The sequence below is a fragment of the Delphinus delphis genome, chromosome 8 (genome assembly GCF_949987515.2).
Source record: "Delphinus delphis chromosome 8, mDelDel1.2, whole genome shotgun sequence".
In the NCBI taxonomy this organism is placed as follows: Eukaryota; Metazoa; Chordata; class Mammalia; order Artiodactyla; family Delphinidae; genus Delphinus; species Delphinus delphis.
Genome location: NC_082690.1, coordinates 27,166,718 through 27,188,319, shown reverse-complemented (window position 1 = coordinate 27,188,319; position 21,602 = coordinate 27,166,718). Strand labels below are relative to the sequence as shown.

Genomic DNA, 21,602 nt, shown 5'->3' with positions numbered 1-21,602 from the left:
TTTCCAAGAAATTTCCCAGATAATTCTTGAACATTAATCTGGAGGGGAGGGAGAAGAAAACATGGGGATGAGCTTCTATTAGAAAGTATAAATAAATTATTTTAAGTAATAAATTAAAGCTAAAATAAATAAAAAGGGTGAATGCATAACTCTAAGAAGTTTATTTATACCACCTTTATTTCTTGAATAATGTAGGGAGTTTGATTATAAAGTGTTGAGAAGATATACTGAGATAGATTAATTCTTTAAAGTTTGATAAAAGCAGGTATAATAATATGTGGGGCAACAGTTGTTACATAATATTTTTAGTATTTAAGCCTCCTCTTTTATGTTCAGAGAAGGATGTAAGGTTTTTCTGACATTTGCATAAGCTCTATCTTTTTCATTTCCAAGTTTAGTTTAGTCATCTTTATTTTTATCTAATGTCATTTAAGAACAGGTTGGAGATACTGAAAATAAATGAGATGCACTATTTTAGATGGTGTCTATTAAAAAAACACTGAGACAATTATAAAGGAATTCAGACCATAGTCAACTTTTTGGACAGTTTTTTGGTAATATGTTTATAATGTCTACTTGTTTAACTCAAGGAAACAGCCTCAAAAGAAATTTAACTGATATATAATGCTTTCACTTTCCCTGCTCCTTTTGAAGCAAAGTTGATCTAAGTTTGAAGGGAATACACTAAAATTTCCACATGTATTCAATTCTGCTAAATTTGTGTAGACCTGACATTTAGATGAAGGGAGAGGAGAAAAGAATAGAGCTTTAATGGAAAGCTGCATTACTAAGGTGTTTCATCCAAGATTTTCAGGTTAAGATACTGAATATATCTACAAGGAAAGAAAAACATCTCAAGGATGTATTACTTGCACTTTACAGACATCTAGCTGTTTGAAAATTTCTAAGCGATCACATATTCATTCATGTTCTCATTAGTACTATTCACCAGATATTTCTGATCCTTCTCTGAGCACAAGTTTGGTTGCATTTTCCCATCTCCTTTTTGTTAAACATGGTCACGTGACTTGCTTTGACGAATGAATCCTGACAAAAAGCCATATATGTCACTTATGGGAGGAAGCTTTAAGAGCTAGTGTATAATCAGAACCTCTTTTCTTCTGACATGGCAACCAGCTTCAGATGAGGAGATTCTATTGGCACTGTCCCTGGAGTGAAGAGATGTGGCACAATGTTTCTCTCCTCTACCCCAATCCCCTAACCCCCATAAATATGCAACATGAATCAGAAAAAACCTTTGCTATTTTAGAGCATTACGATTTGCAGGTTGTATTGTTACTGCAGCATAATCTAGCCTGCCATGATGACAACAACATATTTTAGAATTTTTTTTTTATGTCGGGTGTTTAAGAATAAGTGTGAAAATTTCACATCTTAATCTATGGGTTTTTTGCTGTCTATTTCTTACCTAGCTCTTGATCCTATTGTTTCTGATAGCTAGTCTGGATTTAAATATTTGGAAACTAAATGTTATGTAATCTTACAGGAATGGATTTTAATGTGAATTTCTTATATTTATGTTGTGTACTTAATTTGATTTTTTTTTGTCATTTGCTAACATATTGGTCCATCTTCTCCATACTATTACATTATATATACCTAAGGAGAAAGTACAACATATAACTAACTAATCTTTATATATGCCTGTGGTACAAATTCTAGAAATACACATTTAGTGGTATTCAATAAATTTTTACTGAAATGATAGTGGAGTTAATACTGATGAGAAGTTTGATAATGATAGAGACTCCAAGAAAAGATAATGCTCCAGGAACATGCATGTTCAGAGTGACTGGAGTGCAGTTCAATTTATACAAATAATTAACTGCTTATGTGTTCTAATATTTGAAAATCAGAAGTTAGTTTCAAATTATATAACTAACAACATTCTAGATGTTTTAATTGTATAGAAATACAAAAGTATGAGATAAATCTGAGGTTTAGCAAAAGACATTGTGTTTTTAGGGGGAAATGGTAAATGACCACATTTCAGACGTTTGCTATTTGCTGGTTTTCTTCCTCAGTGAGAGATTTTGGTGGAAGTATATTTTAGTATTTAGAATAAAACTTTTGCTGACTCACATTGTATCATCTTTCTGTTCTTACCATACAATTTTAATTTACATTTTCTGGCCCCAGATAACAGATCCTGAAGTGAAGATTTGGAACTTCTTGATAGGTCTGAGTGTATTTGAATCATTTTTGATGCATATTTCCTGGTAAGATTCAGATAATCATTGATAATTTTGGCATCTCTAGTTTCATGACATTCATAGGTGCTGTCATCACATTCCCTAAATTTGTGCTCACAGAATTTAATGCAGAGAAGCTTTTTAATATTAAAGTGTTAGGATTCATTCACATGAAATTTAATTATTGTTGTTAAATCTTAACTAATAGAATATTTTGTAATTCTTGTTATATTTATGATAGAAGCATCTCCAGTAATTTAGAAGCAATTTTTTCCTACCCAGATCTACATGGCACACAGGTCTACATGGTGCTCATAAAATAAATGGGGCAAATGAGCAACTGATTAGAATGGCTGTTATTGTAATCATAGTTAAATATGGTTGATTGTTTATTCATTTGATAGTTATTTATTAAATAGTTATATTTAAGACACTATCATGAGCACTATGAGTACAGACATTAAAATGACATGATCCCATTCTTACAGAGCTCACTTTGTAGCTGTGGATACATATTGATTATATATTGATACATATTGATTATAATCTATGATGAATGCTATAATATAGACGTGTGCTGTTGAAACAGAGTAGAAGAAAGGATTAGTTTTGCTACTAAGAACTAATGGAAGGACCATGGAGTGATTCACAGAAAAAGTGATATTGGAATTGGACATTTAATACAATAGTTCATCACTTTTTTCTAATTAAAAATTAGACCTATTGAACATAATCACCATATCTACCTTGGATAATTAGAAAACTTTCCTCTAGAAATGAGTTGTGCCTAACTTTTATACCATGTTCTATGCTTTGGAATTTTGGAAGTTTTATCCCTGGGTAAATATTGAAAATATTTAACAATCACAATAGCCATTCAGAATGGTTGCTGACATGGTATGGAAAAACTCTTGACAGTGACTGTTAACTCTTTAATTGTAAGATTATGGATGGGTTTCTGTGCATGAAGTTCTCATCTCAAATATAACCAATACTAGTTTCTTCCATTTAGGATATTTGTGAGGATTAAATGAGATAATGCATGTAAAGCAGTTGATGCAATTAATGGTAGAGTGTATGAATTCAAGAAGTGTTACATGTTATAATTATTAAGAGTAAATAAGAATAGACTAGACAACAAATTACAGATATATCAAAAAGTGTGACACCTGAAACTAACACAACATTGTAAATCAGCTATACTTCAATTAAAAAAATAAAAATAAACACTAAAACGTGTGGAGTAACTGGGAAAAATTGCAAAAAGAATTACTTTCCAGTGAAGGTCTACTTGAAGGTTTGAAGGAGATGAGTGTCTTTGTAAAAAGTCATTATTTGGAAAATATCCAGGCAAAACACTGACAATTCTATTTTTGTGAGGGATAATTATTTTATATTCTAGTTGTTTCTGATTTCAATGATCATCTATGGTGTTAATGTTGATGAACAAACAGGTCTGGGGTGACATGTTAGTATTTGACTCTGGCTGTTTGCAAACTCTTTTATGATTATACTCTATTGTCTAATTGCTTGATTTATTGATGTTTTGATGATATGTTTTCCAGTAACATTTGTGATTTCAGATAAGTATTTCAACTTTGGCTCATTATCATACATTTGCATTTGATTTGTCTGACTGCTGCAGGTGGAAACAATAGGTGATGCATACTGTGTTGCTGCAGGGCTCCACAGAAAAAGCCTCTGCCATGCTAAACCCATTGCTCTGATGGCCCTGAAGATGATGGAACTTTCTGAAGAGGTGCTGACACCTGATGGAAGACCAATTCAGGTAAGCCTCTCAATAGTTTTGTTTGAGTAGTAATGTACCTTTAACTGAAGAGGCAAGAAATTCCCTTCTGAATTCTACATACTATAATTTACAGATCTAGATAAGCCAGTTGCTCAAGAAGGAGGGATTACTAGAGATAACTCATAAACACAGGAAATGAACAAATGGAATATGACCCAAAATAGGAAAAGTTGTGTGGAAGACAAATTACTATGGGGACAAAAAAAAAAAAAAGAGAGTTAAAGGATTAAACCAAGGAAGGAACCTGCTGTCAGTGACCAATTCAACAACACCAAGCAACAGTGATGGTGAGAGTCAGTTCTGAGAGACAATCCGAAGAGCAAGAAATAAGAAGCAAGAAATTGGAGGACCTGAACAACTTCCTATGGATAGTGTACAGGTGTTCTTATGAAGCCTTAGGTCTCAGGGTTACTTCTTTTTTTATTTTATTTTTTTACATCTTTATTGGAGTATAATTGCTTTACAATGGTGTGTTAGTTTCTGCTTTAAAACGAAGTCAATCAGTTATACATATGTTCCCATATCTCTTCCCTCTTGTGTCTCCCTCCCTCCCACCCTCCCTATCACACCCCTCCAGGTGGTCACAAAGCACCGAGCTGATCTCCCTGTGCTATGTGGCTGCTTCCCACTAGCTATCTGCCTTATGTTTGGTACTGTATATATGTCCATGCCTTTCTCTCGCTTTGTCACAGCATACTCTTCCCCCTCCCCATATCCTCAAGTCCATTCTCTAGTATGTCTGTGCCTTTATTCCTGTCTTACCCCTAGGTTCTTCATGACATTTTTTTTTTAAATTCCATATATATGTGTTAGCATACGGTATTTGTCTTTCTCTTTCTGACTTACTTCACTCTGTATGACAGACTCTAGGTCTATCCACCTCATTACAAATAGCTCAATTTCATTTCTTTTTATGGCTGAGTAATATTCCATTGTATATATGTGCCACATCTTCTTTATCCATTCATCCGATGATGGACACTTAGGTTGTTTCCATCTCTGGGCTATTGTAAATAGAGCTGCATTGAACATTTTGGTGTATGACTCTTTTTGAATTATGGTTTTCTCAGGGTATATGCCCAGTAGTGGGATTGCTGGGTAATATGGTAGTTCTATGTGTAGTTTTTTAAGGAGCCTCCATACTGTTCTCCATAGTGGCTGTACCAATTCACATTCCCACCAGCAGTGCAAGAGAGTTCCCTTTTCTCCACACCCTCTCCAGCATTTATTGTTTGTAGATTTTGTGGTGATGGCCATTCTGACTGGTGTGAGATGATATCTCATTGTAGTTTTGATTTGCATTTCTCTAATGATTAATGATGTTGAGCATTCTTTCATGTGTTTGTTGGCAGTCTGTATATCTTCTTTGGAGAAATGTTTATTTAGGTCTTCCGCCCATTTTTGGATTGGGTTGTTTGTTTTTTTCTTATTGAGCTGCTTATAAATTTTGGATATTAATCCTTTGTCAGTTGCTTCATTTGCAAATATTTTCTCCCATTCTGACGGTTGTCATTTTGTCTTGTTTATGGTTTCCTTTGCTGTGCAAAACCTTTGAAGTTTCACTAGGTCCCATCTGTTTATTTTTATTTCCATTTCTCTAGGAGGTGGGTCAAAAAGGATCTTGCTGTGATTTATGTCATAGAGTGTTCCGCCTATGTTTTCCGCTAAGAGTTTGATAGTTTCTGGCCATACATTTAGGCCTTTAATCCATTTTGAGCTTATTTTTGTGTATGGTGTTAGGGAGTGATCTAATCTCATACTATTACATGTATGTGTCCAGTTTTCCCAGCACCACTTATTGAAGAGGCTGTCCTTTCTCCACTGTACATTCCTGCCTCCTTTACCAAAGATAAGGTGACCATATGTGTGTGGGTTTATCTCTGGGCTTTCTCTCCTGTTCCATTGATCTATCTTTCTGTTTTTGTGCCAGTACCATACTATCTTGATTACTGTAGCTTTGTAGTACAGTATGGGATCAGGGAGCCTGATTCCTCCAGCTCAGTTTTTCGTTCTCAAGATTACTTTTTCTATTCGGGGTCTTTTGTGTTTCCATACAAATTGTGAAATTTTTTGTTTTAGTTCTGTGAAAAATGCCAGTGGTAGTTTGATAGGTATTGCATTGAAACTGTAGATTGCTTTGGGTAGTAGAGTCATTTTCACAATGTTGATGCTTCCAATTCAAGAACATGGGATATCTCTCCATCTATTTGTATCAACTTTAATTTCTTTAATCAGTGCCTTATAGTTTTCTGCATACAAGTCTTTTGTCTCCTTAGGTAGGTTTATTCCTAGATATTTTATTCTTTTTGTTGCAATGGTAAATGGGAGTGTTTTCTTGATTTCACTATCAGATTTTTCATCATTAGTATAAAGGAATGCCAGAGATTTCTGTGCATTAATTTTGTATCCTGCTACTTACCAAATTCATTGATTAGCTCTAGTAGTTTTCTGGTAGCATCTTTAGGATTCTCTATGTATAGTTTCATGTCATTTGCAAACAGTGACAGCTTTACTTCTTTTCTGATTTGGATTCCTTTTATTTCCCTTTCTTCTCTGATTTCTGCGGCTAAAACTTCCGAAACTTTGTTGAATAAGAGCGGTGAGAGTGGGCAACCTTGTCTTGTTCCTGGTCTTAGTGGAAGTGCTTTCAGTTTTTCTCCATTGAGGATGATGTTCACTGTGGGTTTGTCATATATGGCCTTTATTATGTTGAGGAAAGTTCCCTCTATGCCTACTTTCTGCAGGGTTTTTATCATAAATGGGTGTTGAATTTTGTCGGCTGTACATCTATTGAGATGATCTTATAATTTTTCTCCTTCAGTTTGTTAATATGGTGTATCATGTGATTGATTTGCATATATTGAAGAATCCTTGCATTCCTGGAATAAACCCCACTTGATCATGCTGTATGATCCTTTTAATGTGTTGTTGGATTCTGTTTGCTAGTATTTTGTTGAGGATTTTTGCATCTATGTTCATCAGTGATATTGGCCTGTAGTTTTCTTTCTTTGTGACATCCTTGTCTGGTTTTGGTATCAGGGTGATGGTGGCCTCGTAGAATGAGTTTGCGAGTGTTCCTCCGTCTCCTATATTTTGGAAGAGTTTGACAAGGATAGGTGTTAGCTCTTCTCTAAATGTTTGATAAAATTCGCCTGTGAAGCCATCTGGTCCTGGGCTTTTGTTTGCTGGAAGATTTTTAATCACAGTTTCAATTTCAGTGCCTGTGATTGCTCTGTTCATATTTTCTATTTCTTCCTGATTCAGTCTTGGCAAGTTGCGCATTTCTAAGAATTTGTCCATTTCTTCCAGGTTGTCCATTTTATTGGCATAGAGTTGCTTGTAGTAATCTCTCATGATCTTTTGTATTTCTGCAGTGTCAGTTGTTACTTCTCCTTCTTCATTTCTAATTCTACTGATTTGAGTCTTCTCGCTTTTTTTCTTGATGAGTCTGGCTAATGGTTTATCAATTTTGTTTATCTTCTCAGAGAACCACCTTTTAGTTTTATTGATCTTTACTATCGTTTCCTTCATTTGTTTTTCATTTATTTCTTATCCGATTTTTATGACTTCTTTCCTTCTGCTTACTTTGGGGTTTTTTGTTCTTCTTTCTCTAATTGCTTTAGGTGCAAGGTTAGGTTGTTTATTCGAGATGTTTCCTGTTTCTTAAGGTAGGATTGTATTGCTATAAACTTCCCTCTTAGAACTGCTTTTGCTGCATCCCATAGGTTTTGGGTCGTCGTGTCTCCATTGTCATTTGTTTCTAGGTATTTTTTTATTTTCTCTTTGATTTCTTTAGTAATCACTTTGTTATTAAGTAGTGTATTGTTTAGCCTCCATGTGTTTGTATTTTTTACAGATCTTTTCCTGTAATTGATATCTAGTCTCATAGCATTGTGGTAAGAAAAGAAACTTGATACAATTTCAATTTTCTTAAATTTACCAAGGCTTGATTTGTGACCCAAGATATGATCTATCCTGGAGAATGTTCCATGAGCACTTGAGAAAAATGTGTATTCTGTTGTTTTTGGATGGAATGTCCTATAAATATCAATTAAGTCCATCTTGTGAAATGTATCATTTAAAGCTTGTGTTTCCTTATTTATTTTCATTTTGGATGATCTGTCCATTGGTGAAAGTGGGGTGTTAAAGTCCCCTACTATGAATGTGTTACTGTTGATTTCCCCTTTTATGGCTGTTAGGATTTGCCTTATGTATTGAGGTGCTCCTATGTTGGGTGCATAAATATTTACAACTGTTATATCTCCTTCTTGGATTGATCCCTTGATCATTATGTAGTGTCCTTCTTTGTCTCTTCTAATAGTCTTTATTTTAATGTCTATTTTGTCTGAAATGAGAATTGCTACTTCAGCTTTCTTTGGTTTCCGTTTGCATGGAATATCTTTTTCCAGCCCCTTACTTTCAGTCTGTATGTGTCTCTACGTCTGAAGTAGGTCTCTTGTAGACAGCATATATATGGGTCTTGTTTTTGTATCCATTCAGCCAATCTGTGTCTTTTGGTGGGAGCATTTAGTCCATTTACATTTAAGGTAATTATCGAAATGTATGTTCTTATTCCCATTTACTTAATTGCTTTGCGTTCATTATTGTAGATCTTTTCCTTCTCTTGTGTTTCTTGCCTAGAGAAGTTCCTTTACTATTTGTTGTAAAGCTGGTTTGGTGGTGCTGAACTCTCGCAGCTTTTGCAGCTTTTGTAAAGGTTTTAATTTCTTCATCAAATCTGAATGAGATCCTTGCTGGGTAGAGTAATCTTAATTGCAGTTTCTTCTCCTTCATCACCTTAAATATGTCTTGCGAGTCCCTTCTGGCTTGCAGAATTTCTGCTAAAAGTACAGCTGTTAACCTTATGGGGATTCCCTTGTGTGTTATTTGTTGTTTTTCTCTTGCTGCTTTTAATATGTTTTCTTTGCATTTAATTTTTGACAGTTTGATTAATATGTGTCTTGGCGTATTTCTCCTTGTTTATCCTGTATGGGACTGTCTGTGCTTCCTGGACTTGATTAACTATTTCCTTTCCCATATTAAGGAAATTTTCAACTATAATCTCTTCAAATATTTTCTCAGTCCCTTTCTTTTTCTCTACTTCTTTAGGAACCCCTATAATTCGAATGTTGGTGCGTTTAATGTTGTCCCAGAGGTCTCTGAGACTGTACTCAATTCTTTTCATTCTTTTTTCTTTATTCTGCTCTGCAGTAGTTATTTCCACTATTTTATCTTCCACGTCACTTATCCTTTCTTCTTCCTCAGTTATTCTGCTATTGATCCCATCTAGAGTATTTTTAATTTCATTTATAGTGTTGTTCATCATTCCTTGTTTGCTCTTTAGTTCTTCTATGTCCTTGTTAAATGTTTCTTGCATTTTGTCTATTCTATTTCCAAGATTTTGTATCATCTTTACTATCATTATTCTGATTTTTTTTTTTCAGGTAGACTGCCTATTTCCTCTTCATTTGTTAAGTCTGGTGGGTTTTTATCTTGCTTCTTCATCTGCTGTGTGTTTTTCTGTCTTCTCATTTTGCTTATCTTACTGTTTTTGGAGACTCCTTTTTGCAGTCTGCAGGTTCATATTTCCTGTTATTTTTGGAGTCTGCCCCCAGTGGCTAAGGTTGGTTCAGTGGGTTGTGTAGGCTTCCTGGTGGAGGGGACTGGTGCCTATGTTCCAGTGGATGAGACTGGTTATTGTCTTTCTGGTGGGCAGGTCCATGTCTGGTGGTGTGCTTTGGGGTGTCTGTGGACTTATTATGATTTTAGGCAGCCTCTCTGCTAATGGGTGGGTTTGTGTTCCTGTCTTGCTAGTGTTTGTCATAGGGTGTCCAGCACTGTAGCATGCTGGTCATTGAGTGAAGCTGGGTGTTGGTGTTGAGATGGAGATCTCTGGGAGATTTTTGCCATTTGATATTATGTGGATCTGGGAGGTCTGTTGTGGACCATTGTCCGGAAGTTGGTTCTCCCACCTCAGAGGCACAGCACTGACTCCTGGCTGCAGCACCAAGAGACTTTCATCCACACGGCTCAGAATAAAAGGGAGAAATATTAGAAAGAAAGAATTAGTAGAAGTAGAAAGAAAGAAAGACAGAAAGAAAGAATGAAGGAAAGAAAGAAATGATGGAGGGAGGGAGGGAGGGAGGAAGGAAGAAAGGAAGGAGGGAAGGAAGAAAAAAAGAAAGAAGATAAAGTAAATTAAAATAAAGTAAGATAAAATATAATAAAGTTATTATAATAAAAATTAATTATTAAGAAAAATAATTTTAAAAAAAAATGGATGGGTAAAACCCTAGGAAAAATGGTGGAAGCAAAGCTATACAGACAAAATCTCATACAGAAGCATACACACAGACACTCACAAAAAGAGGAAAAGGGGAAAAAGTCATAAATCTTGCTCTCAAAGTCCACCCTCCTCAATTTGGAATGATTCGTTGTCTTTAGGAGGGAAGGGAGGAAAGAAAGAAAGAAGATAAAGTAAAATAAAATAAAGTAAGATAAAATAAAATAAAGTTATTAAAATAAAAAATAACTATTAAGGAAAGAAAAAGGATAGAACCCTAGGACAAATGTTGGAAGCAAAGCTATACAGACAAAATCTCACACAGAAGCATACACATACACACTCACAAAAAGAGGAAAAGGGGAAAAATTCATAAAGCTTGCTCTCAAAGTCCACCTCCTCAATTTGGGATGAATCGTTGTCTATTCATGTATTCCACAGATGCAGCGTACATCAAGTTGATTGTGGAGATTTAATCCACTGCTTCTGAGGCTGCTGGGAGAGATTTCCCTTTCTCTTCCTTGTTCTCACAGCTCCCGGGGCTCAGCTTTGGATTTGGCCCCGCCTCTGCATGTAGGTTGCCGGAGGGCATCTGTTCTTCGCTCAGACAGGATGGGGTTAAAGGAGCAGCTGCTTCGGGGACTCTGGCTCACTCAGGCCGGAGGGAGAGAGGGTACGGAGTGCAGGGCAAGCCTTCGGCGGCAGAAGCCAGCATGACGTTGCCCCAGCCTGAGGTGCGCTGTGCGTTCTCCCAGGGAAGTTGTCCCTGGATCCTGGGACCGTGGCAGTGGTGGGCTGCACAGGCTCCCCAGAAGGGGTGTGTGGATAGTGACCTGTGCTTGTACACAGGCTTCTTGGTGGCGGCAGCAGCAGCCTCTGTGTCTCATGCCCGTCTCTGGGGTCCGCACTTTTAGCCGCGGCTCACACCCGTCTCTCGAGCTCCTTTAAGCGGCGCTCTTAATCCCCTCTCCTCGTGCACCAGGAAACAAAGAGGGAAGAAAAAGTCTCTTGCCTCTTCGGCAGGTCCAGACTTTTTCCCAGACTCCCTCCTGGCTAGCCATGGTACACTAACCCCCTGCAGGCTGTGTTTACGCCGACAACCCCAGTCCTCTCCCTATGCTCTGACCGAAGCCCAAGCCTCAGTTCCCAGACCCTCCCGCCCCGGCCAGTGAGCAGACAAGCCTCTCGGGCTGGTAAGTGCTGGTCGGCACCGATCCTCTGTGCGAGAATCTCTCCACTTTGCCCTCCGCACCCCTGTTGCTGTGCTCTCCTCCGCGGCTCCGAAGCTCCCCTCTCCGCCACCATCAGTCTCCGCCCGTGAAGGGGATTCTTAGTGTGTGGAAACCTTTCCTCCTTCACAGCTCCCTCCCACTGGTGCAAGTCCTGTCCCTGTCCTTTTGTCTCTGTTTATTCTTTTCTCTTTTGCCCTACATAGGTACCTGGAGCGTTTCTTGCCTTTTGGGAGGTCTGAGGTCTTCTGCCAGCGTTCAGTAGGTGTTCTGTAGGAGTTGTTCCACGTGTAGATGTATTTCTGGTGTATCTGTGGGGAGGAAGGTGATCTCCACGTCTTACTCTTCCACCATTTTCCCCTCGTCCCCTTCAGGGTTACTTCTGAAATAGCTTTTTATGTGAAAGATCTTGAAGGTTGGAGCCCAAGACTGAGGAAATATCAGAAACTGTGGAAAATGTAGCTCCTCGTGTATTGTACTCTTTTTGGTACTGAGAGCTGTCTGCAATCTTGGATCTACCTCTGAGAATGGATGAGGTCACCTAGCTATATTTCTGCAAGCACCTGATTGATCCCAGAAATGTTTTTACTATGAATTCTTATAAACAAAAATCTTCTATTTGGCAAAGTGACCTTGAATCAAGGCAGACTTTTTATAACAGTTCATCAACCATGGGTTAAAAAATACAGAAAAAAGCCTCAAAATGTGAATATATTCCTAGTTTGGCAGTATGGCAAAGTAGATACTCTGACTGACCCTTCTGATTAAAATGTAGTGTTAAATAGTTTAGAAATAGTAGCTTTTTGAAAGTCACTAAGCATATCACTGATCTCAGGAAAGAGAGAAATGTGTCAATCACATTATATATATAGATAAAACAAAATTTGAGTGGTGAATTTAAGTGCTCTGTCATTAACAGTGATAATAGGAAACACTATCCCTCCATGAAGAAAGTCAAATTCAGGCTCCCCTGGTGGCGCAGTGGTTAAGAGTCCACCTGCCAATGCAGGGGACACAGGTTCGTGCCCCGGGCTGGGAAGATCCCACATGCCGCGGAGCAGCTAGGCCCGTGAACCATGGCTGCTGAGCCTGTGTGTCTGGAGCCTGTGCTCCACAACAGGAGAGGCCACAACAGTGAGAGGCCCGTGTACTGCAAAAAAAAAAAAAAAGTCAACTTCAATTCCCTCTTCAAAGAATTTCCACAGATATAGTTCTCTGAAAAATGACTGCCTAATACTAAAAACAAAACAAAATAAAACAAAGGGAAAAAAATCACACAGGAAAATGAAGTACTATGGGTTAAGAACCAGTAGAAACAGAAGATGAGAAAAACAGATCTGGAGTTGTCAAATATCAAAATTATTTGACACAGAATCAAAATGACAATGCTTAAAATAATTAAAGAAATAAAAGAGAAGCTTCACTACCATGTGTAAAATATATATCTAGTGGGAACCTGCTGTATAGCACAGAGAGCTCAGCTTGGTGTGCTGTGATGACCTAGATGGGTGGATGGGGCAGGTGGGGGAGTGGGAGGAGGGGTCCAAGAGGAAGGGGATATATGTATAAATATAGCTGATTCACTTTGTTGTACAGCAGAAACTAACACAACATTGTAAAGCAATTATGCCCCAATTAAAAAAAAAAAAAAAAAACAAGGCTGGAACAACTAGGTTTGAAAATGAACCGGAGAATTTCTAAGCAATCAACAGAATACCAAAAGAAACAAACAAAAACCAAAAATCAAGCAAACCAAAACAAAAAAACTCTCAGTGGATGAGTTTAAAAGCAGATTAGATACAGCTGAAGAAAGTTCCTGTAAATAAGTCCAGAGAATTAAAACTGGGGAAATATGAATAAAAGAATGTAGGAGACTTTATACATTCAGTTGGAATTATCTCCACATGAATATAATAGAGGGAATGCACAAAAAATTATTTTTTTCTGGAATTATTAAAAGACACTAATCAGTTCTCAGACACAGTAATCCTAAAGAATTCTACAAAAGAGAAATCATAGGAATCCAAAAGTATCTCTTTTTTTTACATTAAGTACATTAAAGTCTTTTTTATTTTTTAAATAATTCCATTTTAATTTATTTTTTGTGTTTCACATCATTTGTATTTAATTCCATAATATATCTGTGATTTATATAATGGTACATATATACATATTTGAGGTATAGTTGATTTACAATATTATATTAGTTTCAGGTGTATGACATGGTGATTCAAAATTTTTATAGCTTATACTCAATTTATAGTTATTATAAGATATTGGCTATATCCCCTGTGCTGTGAAATATATCCTTATATCTTATTTATTTTATACATAGTAATTTGTACTTCTTAATCCCCTACCCCTATCTTGCCCCTCCTTTCTTCCTTCTCCCCACTGGTAACCAGTAGTTTGTTTTCTATATCTGTGAGTCTGTTTCTTTTTTGTTATATTCATTAGTTTGTTTTATTTTTTTAGATTCCACATATAAGTGATAACATACAGTATTTGTCTTTGTCTGACTCATATCACTAAGTATAATATCCTCCAGGTCCATCCATGTTGTAGCAAATGGCAAAATTTCATTCATTTTTATGTCTGAGTAGTATCCTGTAGTGTATATATATATATATATATGTCACATCTTCTTTATCCATTCATCTGTTGATGGACACTTAGAATGCTTCCATATCTTGGCAATTGTAAGTAACGCTGCCATGAACATTGGGATGCACGTATCTTTTCAAATAAGGGTTTTTGTTTTCTTCAACTATATACCCAGGAGTGGAATTGCTGGATCATGTGTTAGTTCTATTTTTAGTTTTTTGAGGACACTCCAAACTGTTTTGCACAGTAACTACACAAATTCACATTTCCATTAACACTATACAAGAGTTCCCTTTTCTCCACATACTCTCCAACATTTGTTATTGTGGTCTTTTTGATGATAGCCATTCTGACAGGTGTGAAGTAATATCTCATTGCAGTTGTAACTTGCATTTTTCTCATGACTAGGGATGTTGGGCATCTTTTTACGTGCCTGTTGGTCATCTGTATATCTTCTTTGGAAAAATATCTGTTCAGGTCTTCTGCACATTTTTTAATTAGGTTGCTTATTTTTTTGACATTTAGTTGTATGAGCTGTTTATATATTTTGTTTATATATTTTATATATTAACTGCTTATCAATCATATTACTTGTAAATATTTTCTCCCATTCAGTAGGTTGTCTTTTCATTTTGTCCATGGTTTCCTTTGCTGTGCAAAAGTTTTTAACAAAACTAAACATATCTTAATGAGACTGCAGTACTTGAGAGAAAAAGAGAACTTGATAAATGACGGAGGTGGCATTCATCAATGGGGAAATAATGGGCTATTCAATAAATGTTTGGGGGCCAATTGGTTATCCATGTAAAAAAAATATATAACTGCACTTCATGTGTCTGCACATAAGTCAGTTACATGTGGGTAAATATTATAGGCTACAGAATATAATTATAAATTTATAATTAGGAATTTTAAAAAACAACTCAGTGTTCTTTATTGATTTTTTTTAAATATAATTCACATACAATATGTTAGTTTCAGGTGTACTACATAATGATTTGACATTTGCATGCAATATGATATAATTAGAAATTTGACTTAGAGTAGGGAAGAATTTTTTGGAGACTAAGCAGGTCAAAAACTTTAAAGGAAAAATCATAAAGGAAACCATAAAGGAAAATGTGGATAAATTTTACTACATTAAAATTAAAACTTTTCTGTTGTCAAAGAACACCTAAAGAGAATAAAAAGTCAACCACAAACTAGGAGAATATTTTGCAATACATATAACCAATAAAACTATCAGTGGTTAACCTCATCAGTATTCAGATTAGATATATTAATAACACTATGATAAAGTTTTCCCACCTACTAGTTTGGCACAACTTTGAAAGTCTGACAGTGACACTGTTGCTGAGGAGTTAGAGTAGCAAGAAATCTCACACAGAGTTGGTGGGAGTATAAATGGTACAATTTACTTGGCATTAACTAGTAAAATTTAACTTGTGCCTTTCTTACAACCCGGTAAGCCCTCTCCTAAATGTTTGCTCCAGGGAAGTAGTTGTGCATGTGTAGCAGAAGTCACGCACAAGATTATTCACAGAAATACTTTCATAATAGCCTCAAACTGGAGATAACTTAAATATCCATTTAATAATAGAATGTATAAACTGTGATACATTTATACCTCAGTATACCATACAGCTGGGAAAATGAATTACTTCAGGAACTGAACATCAAATGGATGGATGTCAAAAACAATATAGTACAAAAGAAGCAAGTCATGGAGCAATTCTATAGAATTATTCCATTTAATTAAATTTCAAAACTAGAAAAATTGAAAAAATAATGCTATTTTGAAATACCTACCTTGAAGGAGAAAGTGGAAAGTCAGGAATGATTAATACAAAATTCAAGATGTTGCTTTCTGTAAGAGAAAGTAAAGCAATGATGGGATGAAGGAGCATGCAATAGGGAAGGTGGACATAGGGATTATAGTGAAAAATTATTAATTTTATTACTATTATTTAATGTGCACATATATGTTTACATTTGAAAATTTAAAAACATGGAGAGTTTTCAAGCCACTCCCACCGGTGGTGAAAACAGGAAAGCAAGGAAAAATAAAAATTTTTTAAAATCTAAGTTTAAGTTCCCTAGGACATAATTATTGAATTACTCAAGTGTGTGAATGATACTCCTACAACTGCCAGGAAAAACAAACAAAAGGAATGCTGTCTCAAGTCTGAAGCAAACTGCAAAAATACACATTCCAGATGGAATTCATATCACTTCTTAAATTTTCAAGGCTACCAGCTGAGCAGACTTATCATTTGGGATTGTTTTTCTATGTTGGATTTTCTTTTATAGGAGATATAATGTTTATATTGATTCAGCATTGTCAAAGCGAACTTAAATTACCATAGAACCAAACCAGGGAATTGTTTTTTTACAATGTGCTCATCCATATTTTCATTTGTGGAATATAACATTGGCTCTGGCTTATTAATTACTTTTATCATATCAGAAGAGGAAATATCAATAAAGATTTAATAAGAATGCAGAAAGAGAATTCAAAATAATAAAATCACCTTAATAATTTTAGCTTCATTACTAATTTATATTATTTGCAAAGTTTGGAATTTTTTTTTTTTTGGCATCTTAATTTGGTTTTCAATTGGCTTCTAACTTGTTACCATGGGAATGTTTCTAAACTTATTGAAAGAATCTTTCATTAAACATGCTTGGTTGTTACAGTAGAGCTGATATGTGATCAGTTGATTGTTTACTTCAAACTAAGTTTTTAGGCTTTTTAATATTTAACTTATTTGACTTGCAATAATTTCTGAAAACAAAGGAAAACTCCCCCAAACCTCTCAAATTTTGAAAAATAAATTACTAATTTTATATGGTTTTTTAAACCTATGAGGCACCTGTCATGATGGGAAACAGGAACCTGAATTATCAATTATAATTCCTTGCAAATGGTCGATAATGTCCTTGAATCATTAACTGTAAAACTGACTAGGTTAAACTTTTTAATTTTAAAAATTACTAGAGTACTTCACTGGTGGAACAAAGGTTAAGAATCCACCTGCCAGGACTTACCTGGTGGCACAGTGGTTGGGAATCTGCCTGCCAATGCAGGGGACATGGGTTCGAGCCCTGGTCTGGGAAGATTCCACATGCCATGGAGCAACTAAGCCCGTGCGCCACAACTACTGAGCCTGCGCTCTAGAGCCCATGAGCCACAACTACTGAGCCCACGTGCCACAGCTACTGAAGCCCACACATCTAGAGCCTGCGCTCCACAATAAGAGAAGCCACCGCAATGAGAAGCCTGTGCACCGCAGTGAAGAGTAGCCCCGGCTCTCCGCAACTAGAGAAAGCCTGTGTGCAACCACGAAGACCCAAAGCAGCCAAAAATGAATAAATAAAAAATAAATTTAGGGCTTCCCTGGTGGCACAGTGGTTGAGAGTCTGCCTGCCGATGCGGGGGATGCAGGTTTGTGCCCCAATCCAGAAGGATCCCACGTGCCGCAGAGCGGCTGGGCCCGTGAGCCATGGCCGCTGAGCCTGCACGTCCGGAGCCTGTTCTCCGCAACGGGAGAGGCCACAACAGTGAGAGGCCCGCATAATGCAAAAAAATAAAAAATAATAAAAAAATAAAGTAAATTTATTAAAAAAGAATCTGCCTGCCAATGCAGGGGACATGGGTTTGATCGCTGGTCCAGGAAGATCCCACATGCCACAGAGCAAATAAGACCATGTGCCACAACTACTGAGCCTGTGCTCTAGAGCCTGTGAGCCACAACTACTAAGCCCACGTGCCACAGCTACTGATGCCTGTGCTTCTAGAGCCTGTGCTCCACAACAAGAGAAGCCACCACAATGAGAAGCCTGCACACTGCAACAAATAGTAGCCCCCGCTCGCCGCAACTAGAGAAAGCCTGCGCTCAACAACAAAGACCCAACACAGCCAAAATAAATAAATAAATAAACAAACAAATAAATAAAATAAATAATAAATAAAATAAGTAAAAATTACCAGAGAATATAGCATTTTACTTATTCAGTTTAAAATACTCAAGCAAATTGTTTTTCTATAAGTACTCTAATGAAACTCAGAGGCTAGTTCTAGACTGGTTCTACCCAAAAAGTTCTATCTAACTAGCTCGATCTAAAAAGCATACAGAAATATGGTCTATTTATACAATAAATTTTGAAAAATCAGCCCAAAGAGGCTTCAGTTAAGACTGTTTTTAAAAATAGTGACTAGATTTTAAATATCTTATCAATACAATGTTGATCTTACTGGCTGAGTATATGGAAATGCCAGCAAGATGCCTATTTTTTCCCCACCCCATAGGATACCTGATTTTCATATACCTTAAACAATTGACAATTCAAGAAAAGTAATATCAGATATATATTATCTCCTTTTTGCTTGAGGTACTTACTTATACTGTGATTTCACTAGAAAATTGTATAATTTTCTCCTGTTCTTTAATTTTGTGAACCTAATCTTACCGAAGTATTTTGAATAGAGTTTTTAGTGTTGAAAGTCTTAACTTTTACTAATAGTTTAAATACTCTTTGAGTAAAATAACAAAATGTTTATTACTGCCTGTGCTTTATGCTTTAAAAAGTAGTGTTGCTAGGAAAAGAGAAGCTGGGTTGAGGACTGACTAGAAAATGCGATTAAACATATATTAGAAAGACAAGTAGCATTTTCATGATTTAAGGGTTTTGAAGAAGTTTGAGTTAATGTGTCCAAATATCTAAGTTTTACTTTTGGACCTCAGTTTTAAAAAAATATTTGTTGAGTATCATTAATAGGCATACAAATTCAAATTCTTTTTATTTGTTCAAAGAGTGCATTTTATATAAAGAGGCAATTATAGAGTGATTGTAAAATAGAGTTAAAAACAATGTGTAATCATGTTTTAATACTAATGTGGTTAACAATCTCAATTGCAAATCAGGGAAATGCTATGAATTTCTTCTAACTGCCTATACCAAAGGCAGGAATATTAATTTACAATTTATGTGTACTGTAATACATTAAATTCTAGCTTCTCAAGCTTCAATTTAGCCTTCTAATGAGCTTATAGGATTTTTTGAGATGATGAAATAATTATTCTGCAATTAATTTTTAAATAGTTGTTATTTACAAAGAAAACCTGATATTGTTATTTTAATATTTGGAGGGATTTGCTCTTTGCAAATATTGCAATAGTTAACCCCATGAGATTACAGCCCAAGATTGTATTTAGAAAAAACAAAATCTAATCATTTGATAACCTGATTAATTCTCTATGATTCTTTGATAGTTGTTTGTTTATACAATTATAATTAGTACTTTTCATCTTGAAGTGTGTATACTCATTTGAAATGTTCTACCTCTAGAATTTATATCTAAGGAGAAAACCTATGGGGTCAGAAAGAACTACGTAGGCATTTTATGAACTCACAATTAAGATACTGAACTCAGTTACCCTCATTTCTCATGTTTATCAAATAGACACATTTGAATTTACTTTTCATATCCTAGATAATGCATATAGTGGCAGTTTTAGTAAACCATTGTTTTATTGTAGCAATAATACACAAAAATACTTCATAATACTACTGGTAAAATTTATGGCCAACTATGCTTTTAATAGATCTATACTGTATAGTGAATTTATTCGGTACTAGAAATGTGTTTGTGTTTTTAAAAAAGAATGTGTTTAGATTATTTTTTCACTAAGAGTTTACCAGTAGATAGGATTATAACAGATTCTCTTCTGTAGTTTGCCTCTGTTTAATTATCAGAGCTTGAGTCTTATATACTCTCTTCAGATCTATCTTCTAACTCACTAATACCTCAGCTGGTTATGAAAATCATTTGTTAAACCCATCCACTTAATACTTAATGTTGATTATAGCAGTTTATAGCTGTTTTTAAATATAAATTTATTTATTTATTTATTTTTAGCTGTGTTGGGTCTTCGTTGCTGCACGTGGGCTTTCTCTAGTTGCAGTGAGTGAGGACTACTCTTTGTTGCGGTGCACAGGCTTCTCATTGCGGTGGTGTCTCTTGTTGTGGAGCACAGGCTCTAGGCACATGGGCTTCAGTAGTTGTGGCTCATGGGCTCTAGAGCACAGGCTCAGTAGTTGTGGCACATGGGCTCCGTTGCTCCACAGCATGTGGGATATTCCCAGACTAGGGCTCAAACCCATGTCCTCTGCATTGGCAGACAGATTCCTAACCACTGTGCCACCAGGGAAGTCCTATACCTATTATTAAAATTTCCATTTATCTGACAAAATTTTTATATTGCTTTTATTTATATCCTTGAATATATCAACCATAATTAATTTAAACTCTTTGCTTGATAAATTCATTCTCTAGAGCTTCTGTGGTCTATTACACTGTCTGTTCTTTCAGTTAATATTTAGTCATGTTACTTGTCTCCTGTGTGTCTATTTATTATTATTTTTTGTTTGGGTTCTGGAGATTGTATATAAAAAATTATAGAAATAACTTTAGACCTAGAATGATGTTACCCTCCTGTAGGGAAATTTTATGTGTGCTTCTGGGAATGATTGATAGGAGCTCTAGCAATCAGGAATCAGATGATTTAACACTGAGTTTAAGTCTTTCTGAGGGCCAATTTACTTCTGATTCACCTGATGTTTTTGGAATTACTTATACCTGTGGTGTTGCTGGTTACAGTCTCGTCTCAAAGTATAGAGGTTTTTATTGAGGCCTTCCCCTTGGCAATCCTTGGACTCCAATTTTTGTCCCTGTTGTCAAAAGCACTGCTCAGTTTCTCAACCTCTCAGTCACTTCTGAGATCGGAAGATGCCATAATGGAAAAGCACTCTCAAATTTAGTGCTCACCTCACCTCAGGTTCATCTCCCCCAATCTTTTTTTTATTGTCTTGTGAGCTACAGAGGGCTTTGTTCAAATTATACAGTATGCTCTTACTAAAACCAAGCAGAGCCCTATGTAACAAAGCAGGACCCTATGAGGCCTTCTGGGGACAGACCCCTCCCCCATATCCTCTGCTTTAACTCCTCTCTGAAGTACCTAGATAACAATATCTATGCACATCTTCTGAGTTGTTTTACAGATGATAAAATCCCCACTAGATGGAAGACATTAACTATTTGGTGACCAGGAGTGCATAGCCCCCAGGCTTACTGAAGCTTAAGGATTGATAATTTAAACCCTGTAGAACTGCCCTGTTACCTCACAATCAATCAGAGAATTGTGTGTGAGCTGATCACATACCCTGTGACTCCTCTCCCTCACATGCCCTTTAAAAGTGTTTCCCTGAAACCCATCTGCGAGTAGGTGTTGTGAGAACTAACTGCCCTGGACTACTTGCTTGGTACCCTGTGATAAAGCTGCACTTTCCTTCGCCACAACACGGTGTCAGTAGATTGACTTTACTGCATGCAGGCAAGGGGACCCAAGTTTGGTTTGGCAACACCAGCAGGACCTTCCCAGGGACAGATGCCCCCACACACC

At 36.2% G+C, this 21,602-nt stretch overlaps 1 protein-coding gene across 2 annotated transcripts in view; it reads left to right on the top strand.

The window, feature by feature from the left end:
- The window catches only part of GUCY1A2 (guanylate cyclase 1 soluble subunit alpha 2), a 430,852-nt gene that overhangs the window by 272,632 nt on the left and 136,618 nt on the right, over positions 1-21,602 (top strand). For both annotated transcript variants that reach the window (XM_060018020.1, XM_060018019.1), the window contains one exon: positions 3,859-4,002. In XM_060018020.1, the coding sequence (XP_059874003.1) occupies positions 3,859-4,002 (144 nt within the window). The remainder of the gene's footprint in view (positions 1-3,858; positions 4,003-21,602) is intronic.